The following is a 15,342-nucleotide window of genomic DNA, read 5'->3' on the forward strand; positions in this document are numbered from 1 at the left end:
GAAACTGGACTTTTTCTAAGTATATTGCTAATTATTTTGTTAAAAGCTGCATACCAAATCTTAATTATAAAATTCTGAAAATTATGTTTGGTATATCTTGATACAAGGAAAAAAAATACAGTATATTAATGAATTTTTCATAAACATTGTAGAGATCAATTGGAATATGCCTGTTTCTTTTACTTATTTGGACTACCAAATATCTTTTTTCATTGGAGTACTCAGTTTTTATTTTAAAAGTGCAAAGGTTATTAAGCTTAAAACATTATGCTTTAGCAATGTAAAAAAGTTTTACAATGATTTAACATGACCAATAAAATTTATTAAACATATTTTACATATATTCACAGATTCATCATACTTGAGTATTAAAATAGACATTTACAGTTTCAGAATTTTCATTCAAAGGCATTTAGGGGGTGAAAGGAGAAAATAGGCTCTACTATGAGATGAAAAAAAGAGCTGTTTCTTTGTATGACTAATTCTAAATAATACATCCAACATAGTAAGTCATAGGTACTATACCAGGAGAATAGCATGAAACACATTACACTATTTTAGGCATCACTGATGGAGAGAGTTAAATTATAGGAAGAAGCATGCAATACAACTAAGTCACAACCTTTATAGTTATGGTGATGAAAACAAGCTAACTCAAATACATGCATGCCTTATTTAAAAGTTTTGCTACCTGACTACACTACTGCTATACTCCATAGAAACTACAACTTTGGTCCAATAAAACATTAGACAAAACAGGTTTACAATTATTTCTTTGTACATGTTTTGACTACCAATCCCTTTGTATACATTTTGACCATTAATTACAAGATTTACATCTGCACAATATGTATAAAATAAGTTATTAAAAAGAAAGACAATATTAAACTTTTGAAAAGAAAACTGTACAATTAATTTACAGAGATAATAAACTGAAGAAATTTTGTGCCAAGTTTTTCTTCCACATTAGAAACTATTTGGTAGGAATTGAACCTTTTAGTTTACTGATATATTTTAATAAAACTTGAAAAAGATTTGCATACTAGTGGTTATCTTGTTACTTACAGTGCTAACAACTTCCAGCGCTATTAGCAGATTCTCAACTTTTTAAATATCTACCACAGCCTGCCAAATGTAATCACCTTTCGCCAATATAAATAATAGTTTTCAATTAGAAACTGTTTGGACCTAAGATCCAAAATATGTCTTTTCATTTTTTATAAAATGACAGTGTTTACTACATAACCAACTTTAGTTGAACTTTACCAACAATTGCAAAGACATAATATCAGTATTTTTGTCAAAAGGCAGTATTCCACAGTATAAGCCTCCATCGGTTTAAGATGACACACCAGGAAGTAACGGCTGCTATATAGGAGTCAATTCAAAGTCATCATTAACATCAACAAGGGGAACATAAAACTCCTGGATTTCATAAATGCTGATAGACTTATAGGTGGCAGGATCAAGTTCCTGGAGTTTGAGCTGCCATTCTAATCTCTGAACGGCATTTAAAGCTGCAGCTTCATGTTGTTGCCTCATTAAAAGACAGGTCTATTTAAAAGAAGAGAAAAGTTAATCAATTATTGTATTAAATTTGCTTTGTTTAAAAATTAATTTCATCCATAGTTTCTTTAGGGATATATTAGGGGTATAAAAAGTTTTTGAGTTACACATGCATGTTTTACCCTGTCTGTATCCAACTGCCAACTATTTCTGGATTTGCAACTTCACGCTCATCTTAATATTTAAAACTATTGTTTCAAATAATGAGACTTCAAATTAACAAAAGAATTGAGAAAATCTGAGAAGTGATTTGTATTGAAAATCTAAAACCAAATAATTTTCTTTACTTGCAAAATAAATTTCTTCTCTTATTGTTTTCCCTTTCTTTCATATGCTAGAATTATAACCAGACTTGTATATTGGACAATAAACATGAAGATCCCCATAAGAAACTTCTTTTTCTACATTGGCCCTGAAGAATAAGACTTGTGGTTTTTATTTTCCTTTTATCTTCCAATTGTGGCCTAGTGTGAGGATTTGTGACTGACTAATATTTCCTTTCCTAATCATTACTCTCTAACATAGCTGCAGTATCTCTTTGTGAAAGGGAAGCAGCCCTGGCCGGTACCTCAGCTGGTTAGGGGGTCGGCCAGACATGTCAACGTTGTGGGTTTGATCCCTGGTCAGGGCACATACAAGAATCAACCAATGAATGCACAAATAAGTGGAACAACAAAATGATATTTCTCTCTCTCTCTCTAAAATCAAATAAATAAAAATTTTTAAAAAATTTAAAATAAAAAAAAAAGGGGGAAGCATCCATTTGAATAGAACTTCTCAATATACATACCTTTAATTTGTCAAATTTATCATCCACATCTTGTAACCAAGACATGAACTGTCTTGCATTAAAGCGATCCCTCACAGAAGTTTTACTGTCATCAGACTGAAAGAGAATATTAAAAATAGTTGAATAAACAGGTGTGTTTACTCAAACATTCGGAGCTAGAGATCTTCAAGAGACTTTCCTTATAGCTTGATTTATATTGTTCTAAAATTGATTCATTACTCTATAATTGCATGAAACTTAAAAAGATATCAAGATATCACATGATCTAGTCCAGCCTTTAGCAAGAGGGTTAAATTGTTCATTTATTAAAAACCATTCATTCTTCCCTTTAAAATTTTTAAAGTTGGAAATTATGTAAAGTCCTTTCCAGTGTCTATTTCCTAAAAGTCAAATAGTTCTTTCCTAAGATCAATTCAATTATTCATTTTAATAACTGTTTCTGTTATCTCTGAATGCTCTCATTTGAATAAAACAGTTGGTGGCTTCGGAAAGTTTGAAATCTGCTCCAGGTTAATCTTCTTTTTAACACACGAGAAAAATAAAACCCAGAGAGAACTCAGTAACTTTCTCTGTAATATACTTTATAACCCTTGTGTTTCTAGTTTGTCTAATTTAAAAAAGCATTTCCTAGTCTTTTTTTTAAATAATCCTTTATTGTCCAAGTTTACACTTATTTTATCATTATATTCTCTTATGATCAATGAATTTCATTCTGATTTATGAAACAAAAAAATTCTGACTGACATGTCTAATTCGGAATTCATGTCATTATATGTGGTAGTAAACTTTGTTCAAGATACAACTACAGTGTTTCAATTACAGTAGGTCCTTGAGTAACATTTTGTTCTACGTTGTTTGTTTCATTATAACCCTGATGAGATGCCATATGAACTTAACTCTTGCTTCTATCAATGAGCCTATGGTAACACTAGTTTTGTTATATGTTGTTTTGCTTAAAATTGCAGAACCTATCCACTATGTTAAATGAGGACTTACTTTGTATTAATTTATTCCAACAACACCCAAGATTAAAACAAAAGCCTGGCCCTATTGTAGCACTGTCACAACCTAGAGGTTCAATCTACCTATACGGTTTTCCAGCTTACAGTAGCTTTCCAGGTGCTTGAAGGCCAGAACTGAATGTATAAATATGCACTTTAGAAAAAAATTACAAATTATCTATAGGAACACTATCTTAAGCACATACCTGTTTTGTAATTATCTACTTTTATGATATAAAGGTTTATATTTTTATATGGGATAGGCAAAAGTAGGTTTACAGTTGTGAGTACATGAAACAGTTTACTCTTCTATTATATATTTTTTCCATATGAACAACTATAAACTTACTTTTGTTCACCCCTAAATATATTATATAATATAAACCTTTATATTATAAACATTATTATTAGACATGGTATTGTATAAGAGGACTTCAGAAAACAGAGGACCAGATGACTTGGGAACACTTTGATCTGAAAGAGTTGTTTTTCTCATTTCAGCTTTAGTGACTGTTGAATTCAAGTTTCTTCAATGGAAATAGATGACAAAAAGCCCAAGTTGTATTAAGGACATTCTAACTGTATCAGGGAGGCACTGTACCTGAGCATCCAGTGGCACACTGTAGACTTCTGCGTCCAGTAAAACAGTGCATGCACTAAACGGCAGTGTTTGATTTGCCAGTGTTCTTGCAGCTCTGTAATGAACTCGTAGAACTTCCTGTTCATTGGATACAATGAGTTTTTCCTAGTTGAACAAAGAATTAAAAAAAAATTTAATTCAACTACTTGTTTTCAAATAAAATATAAAACAAAGTATGCTAAAAATCTTGAATCTCAGAGCAGTTTTTCTTCATAGTAAGCTTGAGAAATTTGAGGAACTCGTAGTGTTCTAAAAGTGTTAAGTAAATTTTCTCTTTCCAAAACTGCCAGTCTCTTTTAAAAAATTAACTTTTACAGTGTATAATGGTGACTTTTAGTATATTCACCAAGATGTTCAATCACCACCACTATACTATTCCAGACCATTTTCATCACTCCAAAAAGAAGCCAAATATTCATCAGTAGAGCCATTCCCCATTTACCCTTTTCCCCTAGCAACTACACTCTATTTTTTTGTTTCTATGAATTTTACCTATTCTGAACATTTCTAAATGGAATCACATAATACGTGGTCTTTTGTGACTAGCTTCTTTCATGTCACGTTTTCAAGGTTCACCTGTGTTGTAGCATGTATTAGTATATTATTCCTTTTTATGGCTGAATAACATCCCATTGTTATGAGTATACCACATTTTATTTATCCATTCATCAGTTGTCGGTCTTTTGAGTAGTTTCCAACTTTGAACTATCATGAATAATGCTGCTATGAACATTCGATGCTCAAGTTTTTGTTTCAACGTGTGCTTTTATTTCTCTTGGGTAAATAACTAGAACTGCTAGGTCACATGTTAAGTCTATGTTTAACTTATTGAGGAACCACCAAATTGTCTTAAATAGCAGTTTTATCATTTTATATTCCTACCAGCAATGTATGAGGGTTCCAATTTTTTTCACATCCTTGCCAACACTTATTATCTCTTTTTAAATTATAGCCATTCTGGCCCTGGCTGGTGTGGTTCAGTGGTGTCAGGCCACACACCAAAGGGTAGTGGGTTCAATTCCTGGTGAAGGGCACGTATCTGGGTTCCAGATTCGATCTCTAGAGTTAGGGCATGTGCCAGAGGCAACCAATCGATGTCTCTCTTACATCAGTGTTTCTCTCTCTCTCTCCCTCACCCTCCGCCTCACGCGCCCCCTTCCACTCTCTCTAAAAATCAATGGAAAAAATATCCTCAGGTGAGGATTAACAAAAAAAACTCGAAACAACAAAACAAAACAAAATCACAAATATTTTCAATTCATATTATAGTTGTTAAAGATATCGCCCCCATATTTTTTATACTAATTTCTTATTTAAAATTCTAATAGTTATTAGACCTGCTCCTTCATGAAACGTAACAATAGTTTTCTGTGTAAATTATGCAACATAGCTGGCCAACTATCAAGCCAATTCTGCAGTTAGTAGTTTATTCAACCAACAAATGATAAATTTGTTTTCACATTGGTCAGACATTTAAATTGCTTTGTAATATTCTGCCATTTTAAATTGTTGATCAATATGAAGGAGGATTAGTCATTTTTGCTATTTATTAAAGTTCTGCAAATTGCGCAGTTCAAATGACAATTCTTAACTGTCTATAAGACAGCATGGCTTCTGTACATGCTTGATGGTTAAAACAGCTATTGATATGTTGTATGACCTAACTTACTGCTCAGTGACATGGGCCATAAGTTCTGTATTAGTGCTTCTTTTTTTCTTCTATATGTTGTTCTTGTTGTAATGCTATTAATTTATTTTATTCATTTAAAAACATTATTCTGAAACCCCCTCCCCCCAAAAAAACCACAACATTATTCTAAGGAAAGGTTTTATATTTACCAGATTATTACAGGGGTTCCATGGCACAAAAAAGATTAAGAAGCTCTCCCTAAGGAATCAATCATGTATGAATCAAAGAAATTGAAGCATGGTTTTGTTTGTATATGAATATGTTATATCACATTTTCAGAAGTCCATGACCCTCCCAAAAGATTAAGAAGGTGTTATATTTTTGTCAATCCAAGTGAAATAATTTTTATGATTTTAATTTTCTTTTAGTTTTTGTGTTTTTTTTTAAATTGATTTTAGAGAGGGAGACTGGAAGAGAGTGAAAGAGAGAAATATCGATGTGAGAGAGACATCAATTGGCTGCTTCTCCCTCCCCCCCAACACTGACCCCCCAACTGGGAATCGAACCTATGACCTTCTAGTGCATGGGATGATGCTCCAACCAACTGAACTACACTGACCAGCACCTTTTATGATTTTTATAAATAATCAAGTTTTTTTCTCCTGTCATTTCATGCCAAGACTAACCACTGGAAACTGAAATACTAAGGTAAGGACCAGTAAGCAAGCACAGCCTTTTAAAGTATTTTGTACTAAAATAGCCGGTACCAACCAACAATTCTAAAATGTGGAAATACGAATGTCCAATTAGGAATTTACTGTTATAGTTCTGCAAATTCAACAAATGATAAGAAATTATTAGAGTTTTATAAATCAAAAATATACTGAATGTAAGTTGTAATATGAGAGCAACTATGCTAAAACAGGCTTAAAAATTCTCCATCTAATCACATAAGCACTAGGTAACAAACCATATCCCAAAATGGTTTTAAGTAAAAAAATTCACTAATAAAAACTGTAGGCCACTGTAATCTATTGTTAAAAATTACTTTTTTTGCCCGGTCGGGTGTGGCTCAGCGGCTGAGCATTGACCTAGGATCCAGGCGATCGGGGTTTGATTCCCTGTCAGGGCACATGCCCGGGATGTGGGCTCAATCAATGACTCTCTCATCATTGATGTTTCTACCTCTCTCTCCCTCTCCTTTCCTCTCTCTGAGATCAATAAAGATATATTAAAAGAAAAAAAATATATAATAAAAAAAATATATAAATAAATAAGTTACTTTTTTGGGGGCATAAATGTAAATGTAAACATTTCTTACCCTTTCAATGCTGTGTTGCAAACGTAGCTTCATCCTTACAACTTCCTGTTGCCGAAACAGCTCTTTGAGTGGATCAGACAGTGAAGGTGGTGGCGTAATCTAATTTAAAAAATATATATAGTTAAAAGCATTAGATTTTATTTATAACTGGGCTACACTTATAAAATGAAATCCTTTTAGTAGATAACTTAAAATGAAGATATATAAATTCGGATGTTCTCTGAATTAAATAATACAGTAACACTTATACAATTGTTACTTTTTATTCAATTTCAACTGTTTGAAACCCTGAATATTCTCCCTGTAGCCCTTGGAGTACTTATATTTCCCCCCCCTCTCATTCTACCTTATAATTATTACCAGCATTATTAGGATAAAGTAAGATAGCTCAGTATGTCTGGCACAGTATAATAACTTAGTTGACTCTTTTGACTCTTCTGAAGGTAGGAGAAACAATGTGCTTCATGATGTTGTGCAACGGGAATTATACAACACCATATATGAAAAGCTCTTGCCAAAGAATAAAACCTGGATCTAATCAAGGCTATATTTATAATGAGTAAACAGTTTATAGGAATTATGGAAGATTAAAAAACATGTTAAATAACACCATAAGGATTCAAATAGTTGAATCAATGTAGAAAGTACAAGACAAATTAACTTATTGGAGCTGATCAGTTTTCAATGAGCTGGCCTCTAATTGCAATGATACATTTGTCTGATTTCTGTGTCCTATAAACTTCTTTAAATTTAACAAGAGGAGAAAGTGTGGAGTTTGGTGGTGCTACTGCTGTACAGTTTGTAAGTCAACAAGAGGAGAAAGTGTGGAGTTTGGTGCTACTGCTGTACAGTTTGTAAGTCATAAAGGCCTCCTTCAAGCAGCACAGAGGAAGAGTATATATTCTTTGAGGCGGGGGTGTCAGAGAAAGCTTCTTCCAGAGGGTAATGCCTGAGCCTTAACGTAAAGGAAGAGTTAAGAGAAATGAGTTGTGGGGAAAAAGGAAAGGGAAAGAAAGGAGGGAGATAATTCCCAAAAAAGAGGATGGTATTACCAAATGCATGAAAAAGACTGTATGGTGCCTGGAGGCAATTACAAGCATTTGAGGGAAAGAATGATGGAGTATAAAAATGGAGAGATCAGCAGGGGCAAAGTGAAAAAGGATGTAGTCTGTTCTGAAAACCAGCTTTTCTTATTAGCATGTTCCACTGAACAATGGGTCCCATAAAGACAATTTACAGGAAATAGTTCCAAGAACAAGTAAGTTTGAGAAACACTGCATATATGTAGTACTCATTTAGGTGTCTCTCAATTGAGAAATCTTAATAATTCTGAGAAGTCATGCAGTGAAGAAACCCATTTATTTTTAGATTAATGATGTTTCCCAAACCTATTTGACCATGAAAGCCCAGACCCGCCTGTCCCCAAAGGTATTTAATTAATATGCAGTAGGAGATATTATGCATAACACATAGGGTAAATTTTGTATGCAATGGAGAACCAACTACCCACTCTTGGAATCCCTCTATAGGGATCCTGTGTGTTGGTGCCAGAGATCACAGTAGATACCAGGTAGTGGCAAGTCTTTTTTTTCCTTTTTTTTAATATCCTCTTATTCATTTGATTTTTGGGAACCTGACCTGCAGTTTATCTCCCCCCACCCCTTATTTCTTCTGGAAAATGGCATCATTCTGGTTAAATTATAGGAAAATATTTGATAGAAGAATAAACAAACCGACTTAGGAGACATTTCACCACATTTCTAATGGGTTCTATAACCAGATCACACAAATGTGAATAGATTAGTTTGATAAAATGGTAATCAGCTGCCTGTGAAGCAACTATATTTGATTCTGGAGATCAACAAGATGATATATAGCTAGATAAGAATTTTTTGGGACACATGAAAATCATAGCAATAGACAAGGCCACACTGACAAAAAGCTAACAAAATAGTTCATTCCTGGAGAACTCTGTTTAAAAGGAATTGGAAAACAGTGCCATCATGAAAGACCAGGGTAGGAGTGGGGAAAGAGAGAATTTTATGAAGACCAAGATGGTCACAATGTTAAATGTAACTGAGATCAAATGGAGAGAAAGAAGCCAATGAATCTGGCCATTACAAGCTCATTGGTGACCACTGTGAAAGTGTAACAGTCAAGGGATGAATAGGAAGTGATACAGAGGAAACATGAGGCACAGGCTAATCTCCAAGAGTGCGGCAGTGAAGGCAAGAGAGCAGGCTTGATGAACTGGCATAGTCAAGGGGTAACTTTTTTTCCCCAGGATGAAGAAGACCCAAATATGTTTGAAGTGGGGGGAAAAAGGCCAATGGAGAGAGAAAACTGAAAAATATACTAGCTAGAAGTATTTTAATATAGAAAGGTTCCAGAGAAGAATGGACTGACTGGGATCAAAAGCATATATAAAGGAATTACTCTTAAAAAAAATAAAAACATACCTCCTTTAGTACAAAAGGAAAAGCAGGTAAGGAAAACCAAAATACTGTAGATCAGTGTTGTTCAATAAGGCAGCCACTAACCACATATGCCTGCTCAGCACTTACTCAAATGTAGCTAGTTTAAATAGAGATGTACTGTAAGCACACAGCACATCAGATTTCAAATACTTAATTAAAAAAAAAAAAAGAATATAAATGGTCTCAATAATAATTTTTCTATACGGATAGTTTGAAATAGTATTATCGATATATTCAGTTAAATAAAACATTAAAATTAATTTATTAATTTAACTGTTTCTTTTACTTTTTAAAATGAGGCTACTAGAAAATTTAAAACTCCGTATGTGACTTGCATTACTATTTCTATTGAACAGCATTGCAGATGTATATCAAGTGATATTACTTACTGTGGGAATACAAATCTTGCTTAAGGGGTTTCCATCCAAGAGATAAGATCCATTAAATGTCACGTATTCATCATAATACTGAGGTGCTTGAGGAATAACACTACATAACAATTTGCGCTTTTCTTCAATTTTTTTTCTTATGTGCAAGTATTCAAAATATGGATTTGCTCTCTCTGAACTATATGGCTGAATCTCATCTAGTTTCAGAGAATCTACAATGGCTGCCAGAGACTGCTGAGTTTTCTCTTTTGCTTGCAGTAAAGAGGGATTCACTTGCACAGGCTGAGGTACACGTGACACTTTCCTTTTCCGTGGGTGGTGAATTTGTGGGTCATCTTCTTCAGTCAGTCTTATTCTGCCTCTAGGAGATGAAGATTCACTGTCTTTTTCTTGTAATAGTGTGCAACTAGCAAGCATTTGTTTGTTTTGATTTGCCACTGTATTTGCTTTGTTTCTAGTCATCCTCTGAGGGATTTGGTTTTCAGTTTTATCATCTTCAGCATTTTCTTCTAACTCTACTTTAACTAATTGACCATATTTATGCATTTCTGGTTGAGCTGGTTGTTGCGAATGGTTTTCCAGACATGACAAAGTGCTTTGTTGTGATTCTTCATCTTCGATGGAAAGCAAACACTTTTCACTTTCAGGACAAAGTTTTGGATTATCTTGTTCATTTAGGTTTCCTTTTGTCATTCCTGCATTCATTTCACATAAATCAGAATCACACTTATCATTCAAATGAGTTAAAACCAAACTCTCCAGTTTGCTTTCTTTTTCTGGTGAAACCACCTGAATATCAGAAGCGCTATTTTCAACCTCATGGCTATTGGAAGACTTATATATTAGTTTGCAAAATGCATAATGCATGTTAAGCTGGGAAGAGGAATCACTTCCATTAAAGTCCTTTTCTAATGGTAATACAGGCAAAGCATTAGCCTTCTCAAAATTTGGTGATGCTTCTTGAACGGTGTTTTCAGAGTATACTGGAACAAAGGTGTCTGTCTTTTGAACATCTGTTAGGGCAAAAGTATTCCCCATATCTTTTGTAGATTCATTATCAGTATCTAAAACAGAACTGGTAATTTTAACTGCATTTTTCTGTTGTAAAATACCTGGTTCCTGATTGGCAACATATGACAAAGACGTATGTTTAGAAATAGATTCAGTATCTGAAAGTGATTGGCTGTGGAAAGAGCTAGGTTGCTGTGAAGGTAGAAGGGATGCAGCATCTTGAGCACTGGAGTTTACTGGCAGTTCAGTCTGGTGCAGGGATAAAAAATCAGTATTCTGTTCTTTCAATAGTTTGTTTTCGGAATTACAAAACACCTGAACAGAAGAATCTTGATCAGGTGTATTAGACTTTGGGCCGATCAAGTCACCGGTGCTTAGTGATTCCAGTCTATCAACAGGTATTTCCCATGATTTATTTTGGATCACACCAACCTGATTAGATGACTCTAAATGAAGAGGACTGTTCATTAAAGTGCCCACTGGAGCAGAACTCTTGATAACATTTGTATCAGCAGAAATATATTTGCTGTTTACACATCTAGTTGGAGAGGCTGCAAAACTGGAATGTATGTTAGACACATTTGGAAGTTCTCTTTCAGGCACATTTGAGGATACCTCAGCTTTGAGAGGACAAGTATCTCTTGGCACAGGTAAGCCACCTTGATTGCTTTCTTCTGATGTTTGGAATTTTGTATGTTCACAGATCACAGATGGCATGCTATATCTTCGAACTTCTACAGTTGGTCTCCCCTCATTTATAACAAGTTTAACATCTTCTACAGAAGATGATCGGATATGGGATGCTGGAAGTCTGCTTGTATATGGTGGTTTAATCCGCTCTGGCAGTTCAGCCAGGCTATCAATGTCCTTTTCATGACGTGCAGGAGATTTGGCAACTGGCAAAAAAGGTGACTGGGAAAAGGACATTTGGGAATCTGAACCTTCTAACAAAAAGTCAGAGTCATACTCAACTGGAGGTCTTGGGGTAGTCACTGTAGTATGACAGGAATCTTCTGAGCTAGCAACAGAAATCATGGATACAGATCTGGAGCTGAGACCTGGCTTTTCACTTTCTGACCTAGGAGATCTGTTTAAGCTATTATCTGAGACAAAAGATGACTTCCCTAAATTCATTATATTTTTGGTGTCAACAGATTGTGACCTGTTACTTACAGCATCTTTAGAGTGTTTCTCCTTGGTATAAGCATCAGTCAACTCTGAACTCTTTGACCTAGTAAGTGCTTTATTTTTGGACTCAGCTACTGCATGTTTTGTTTTTTCTTTATCTTTTACTTTAAGTTCTAAACAATTACGGTTTCTCAACCGTTCCTTTTCTTTTTGCTTTATTTTTTCCTTATGTTTTTTGTGCCACTGCTCTATTTCTAGGTCTTTAAGGCTTAGCATTCGTTCAAAACTTGTCTGCATTAAATCATCATTCACTAACCTCTTTTCTTTAGGTCGAGTGTCTTTTGATGCTGGTGATAACTTCGGTTTTGGCTTATCTGCTTCAGATTTTAGTCTGAATAAACTATTTAGTTGCATTTTATCCTTATATTTGTCTCGTTCTTTGTATCTGTCTATGTCTTTATCCTTTTTATCTTTTTCTTTTCCATCAGGAGTTTTTAAAGGTTCATCTTTTGTTTTTTCTTTAAAGGATAAAGTTTTTTCATGTTGTGCTTTACTACTATCTGCTATACTTGGCTTCTTCTCCTCCTGGAAGTGCTTGGAGTTAGTTATATTTACACTTTCTTTATCTCTGGATTTTTCCTTTTTATCTACCTCCCTATCTTTATTTTTGCCTTTTTCTGATTTAGTGTAGTCACTATTATCTGACTGTTTTTTTTTCTCCATCAAGTACTTTTCTTTGCTTTCTGCTAGATGCCTCTCTCTTTCAGGTTTGTCTTTGTCATGTTTTCTGTCCATCTTTTCTCTACTTTTCTCTCTGTCATCAGTTTTTTTAATAGAAATATTTTTTATTCTCTCACCTTCTTTATGACATTTCTCTGTATGATGTGAATATAGCTTGTCTCTTTCTTTTATTCTGTCAACACATTCACTAAGATCTAATTTGTCTTTCTCTGACTTATGTTCATGTTTTATCTTTTTGTCTTTTTCAGAATTTTTTCTTTCAACTTTCTCAACATCCTTTTCTTTACCTTGAAATCGTTTCTCAGATTTTTCCTTACTTTCTTTTATATGCTTTTCTTGTTTTTCAATTTCTGTTTCCTTTTCCATTGAATGTAACCCTATAGATTCCTCACTGGCACTTATACCTAAAGAACTAAATTCTGTTTCTTTATCTATAGGTACATTCTCTCTTTCTTCTTTTAAATCTTTTTTTTCCTCCCTAAAGGATTTCTCACTTTCCTTTTTAATCTTTTCTCCTTCTTTAAAGTTCCTCTCTTTTGAGACATACTTTTCCTTGGTTGATTTATCATCTTTTATGTTTTTTTCCAACTTTGATTTTTTTTCTGTTAGGGAGTCATGTTCCACATTACAAAATGTATCTTCGGTTTCATCGCTTTTAAAAAAATTTTCTTTCCAAAATTCTCTATCAAACTCTACACTCCGCTGCAGCTCTTTAGCACCATCCCTGTTTTTGTATTTTTCCTTTTCACCTTCAATTTCCTTTTTATGCTTTTCTTTTTCCCTTTCTTTATGTTTCAATTTATGCTTTTTTAATGTTTTACCTTCTTTATCCATTTTCTTCAGTGAGCAATCTGAATTTTCAAACGAACTATGATCTTCATCTTTTATTTTAGCATTTGACTTTTCACCAAACTCTAAGTGGAAATCTTTCTGATGTTTGATTTTTTCCTTATGCTTACAAGATTTTACACTTGAACTTTCTGGCAAGAATTCTGATTCTGTATTATCATATCGAACAAGATCAGGCTGTAATGACATTTCAGAACTTCCTGGTGATAAACATGTTTTGGTGTGTTCTTGTTTTAGTGGTGTTGACTGCTTTTCACTTAGTCCACAAGAATGTTTGGGAGATTTACCACTGGAAATATGAAATAAATGTAATGAAGCATCATCTTTAGGGCTAAAAGATTTCCTAAAATTCCCCTCCTCTCTGGTCTTTTCTGAACAATCTGCTGTAGTATTAACTGTCAAGTTTGTTACTCTGGTATTTTCTTTCCCCTCTTTTTCTTGCTTTAGCTCTTGGTTCTCTTTATTTTTGTTCTGGTTCTTTAATTTTCTTTTAACTTTGCCTTTCTGTTTGTGTTCATTTGAAACTCCATATTCCTTTTTGGTTTGTGTATCAGAATTTGATGTTTCCGGTACAGAGCATGGAGTAGAAACCTTTTTGTTCTGAAGAATTTCTTCATCTGAACTTTCAGAACTTGAATACAAAACCCTAGATGGCTTTTGTTTTTTACTTTTAAATGATTTAGGATAGAAAGCTTTATCTTGTTTTGCAAATAAACTATTCTTTTCTACTTCAGGTTCATTCTCTTTCCGTAGCTCTTTCCTAAGAATATGCCTATCATCAATCATTTTATTTATTTCTTCATCATCATCATCTTTGAATTCATACTCATCAAGGGCAGACGGAAGAGGTGCTTTGGGAATTACTTGTTTACTTTCACAGATGATAGAATCTTTCTCTGTCTCGGAGTCAATATTTTCATCAACACTGGAAGGATTTACAGATCGAGCCTCTTCAGAATCTAGAATAAGAGAAAAAAAAAAATCAAAAAAGTCTATGGTTGGTTGAAAGACAATTGTCAAAAAAATAAGACTGAAAAAAACACACAACTAAAAACAGGGCTTATACAGTACCTATTTCAAACAATTCTGAAAAAAAGTTCCAGAATTATATGTGACTAATGCAATAGAAATATGTAAGAACTCTGCAACAGTATCATGGAAAAACTTTATAGAGAATCTGCTTCAGGATGGGATGCCTTGATCCTTTAAAAGCATACAATATACTGAATTTACAACACATATATCAGAAATACATAAAGCAGAAGTTCATAACCCAGGGGAGTGGATTTCAGGAGAAATACTGGCTACTAATGTTATATAAAATTTTACATATATGTACTTTTTCCCTGGAGAGGATATTTAAGATTCTTTGATGCAAAAAAGATTAAGAACCATGAATTTAAAAGGATTAGTTGTGTAAATATCACAGATTGTTTTATGTTTCAGAATTTTTATTAATAAAACCATAAGGGCCCGGCCGGGTGTGGCTCAGCGGTTGAGCGTCGACCTAGGATCCAGGAGATCGAGGTTCGATTCCCAGTCAGGGCACATGCCCAGGCTGTGGGCTCGATCCCCAGTCGGGGGCTTGCAGGAGGCAGCCGATCAATGACTCTCATCATTGATGTTTCTCTCTCTCTCTCTCTCGATCCCCAGTCGGGGGCTTGCAGGAGGCAGCTGATCAATGACTCTCATCATTGATGTTTCTCTCTCTCTCTCCTTTCCTCTCTTTGAAATCAATAAAGATATATTTAAATAAATAAATAAAACCATAAGGGATCAAGCAATTCCCATAGAAGACA

The 15,342-nt window shown here is 34.1% G+C and overlaps 1 protein-coding gene across 3 annotated transcripts in view; it reads right to left on the reverse strand.

Annotated features, from left to right (window-relative positions):
* Positions 1-300: 300 nt before the first annotated feature.
* Positions 301-15,342, reverse strand: part of ANKRD12 (ankyrin repeat domain 12) — a 90,732-nt gene continuing 75,690 nt past the window's right edge. For all 3 annotated transcript variants that reach the window (XM_016208915.2, XM_016208914.2, XM_016208916.2), the window contains 5 exons: positions 9,815-14,502; positions 6,949-7,047; positions 3,959-4,102; positions 2,357-2,452; positions 301-1,554 (listed from right to left, as the gene is read on the reverse strand). In XM_016208915.2, the coding sequence (XP_016064401.2) occupies positions 1,369-1,554; positions 2,357-2,452; positions 3,959-4,102; positions 6,949-7,047; positions 9,815-14,502 (5,213 nt within the window). In that variant the 3' untranslated portion in view covers positions 301-1,368. The remainder of the gene's footprint in view (positions 1,555-2,356; positions 2,453-3,958; positions 4,103-6,948; positions 7,048-9,814; positions 14,503-15,342) is intronic.

The sequence above is a fragment of the Miniopterus natalensis genome, chromosome 7 (assembly GCF_054644295.1).
Source record: "Miniopterus natalensis isolate mMinNat1 chromosome 7, mMinNat1.hap1, whole genome shotgun sequence".
Taxonomy (NCBI): domain Eukaryota; kingdom Metazoa; phylum Chordata; class Mammalia; order Chiroptera; family Miniopteridae; genus Miniopterus; species Miniopterus natalensis.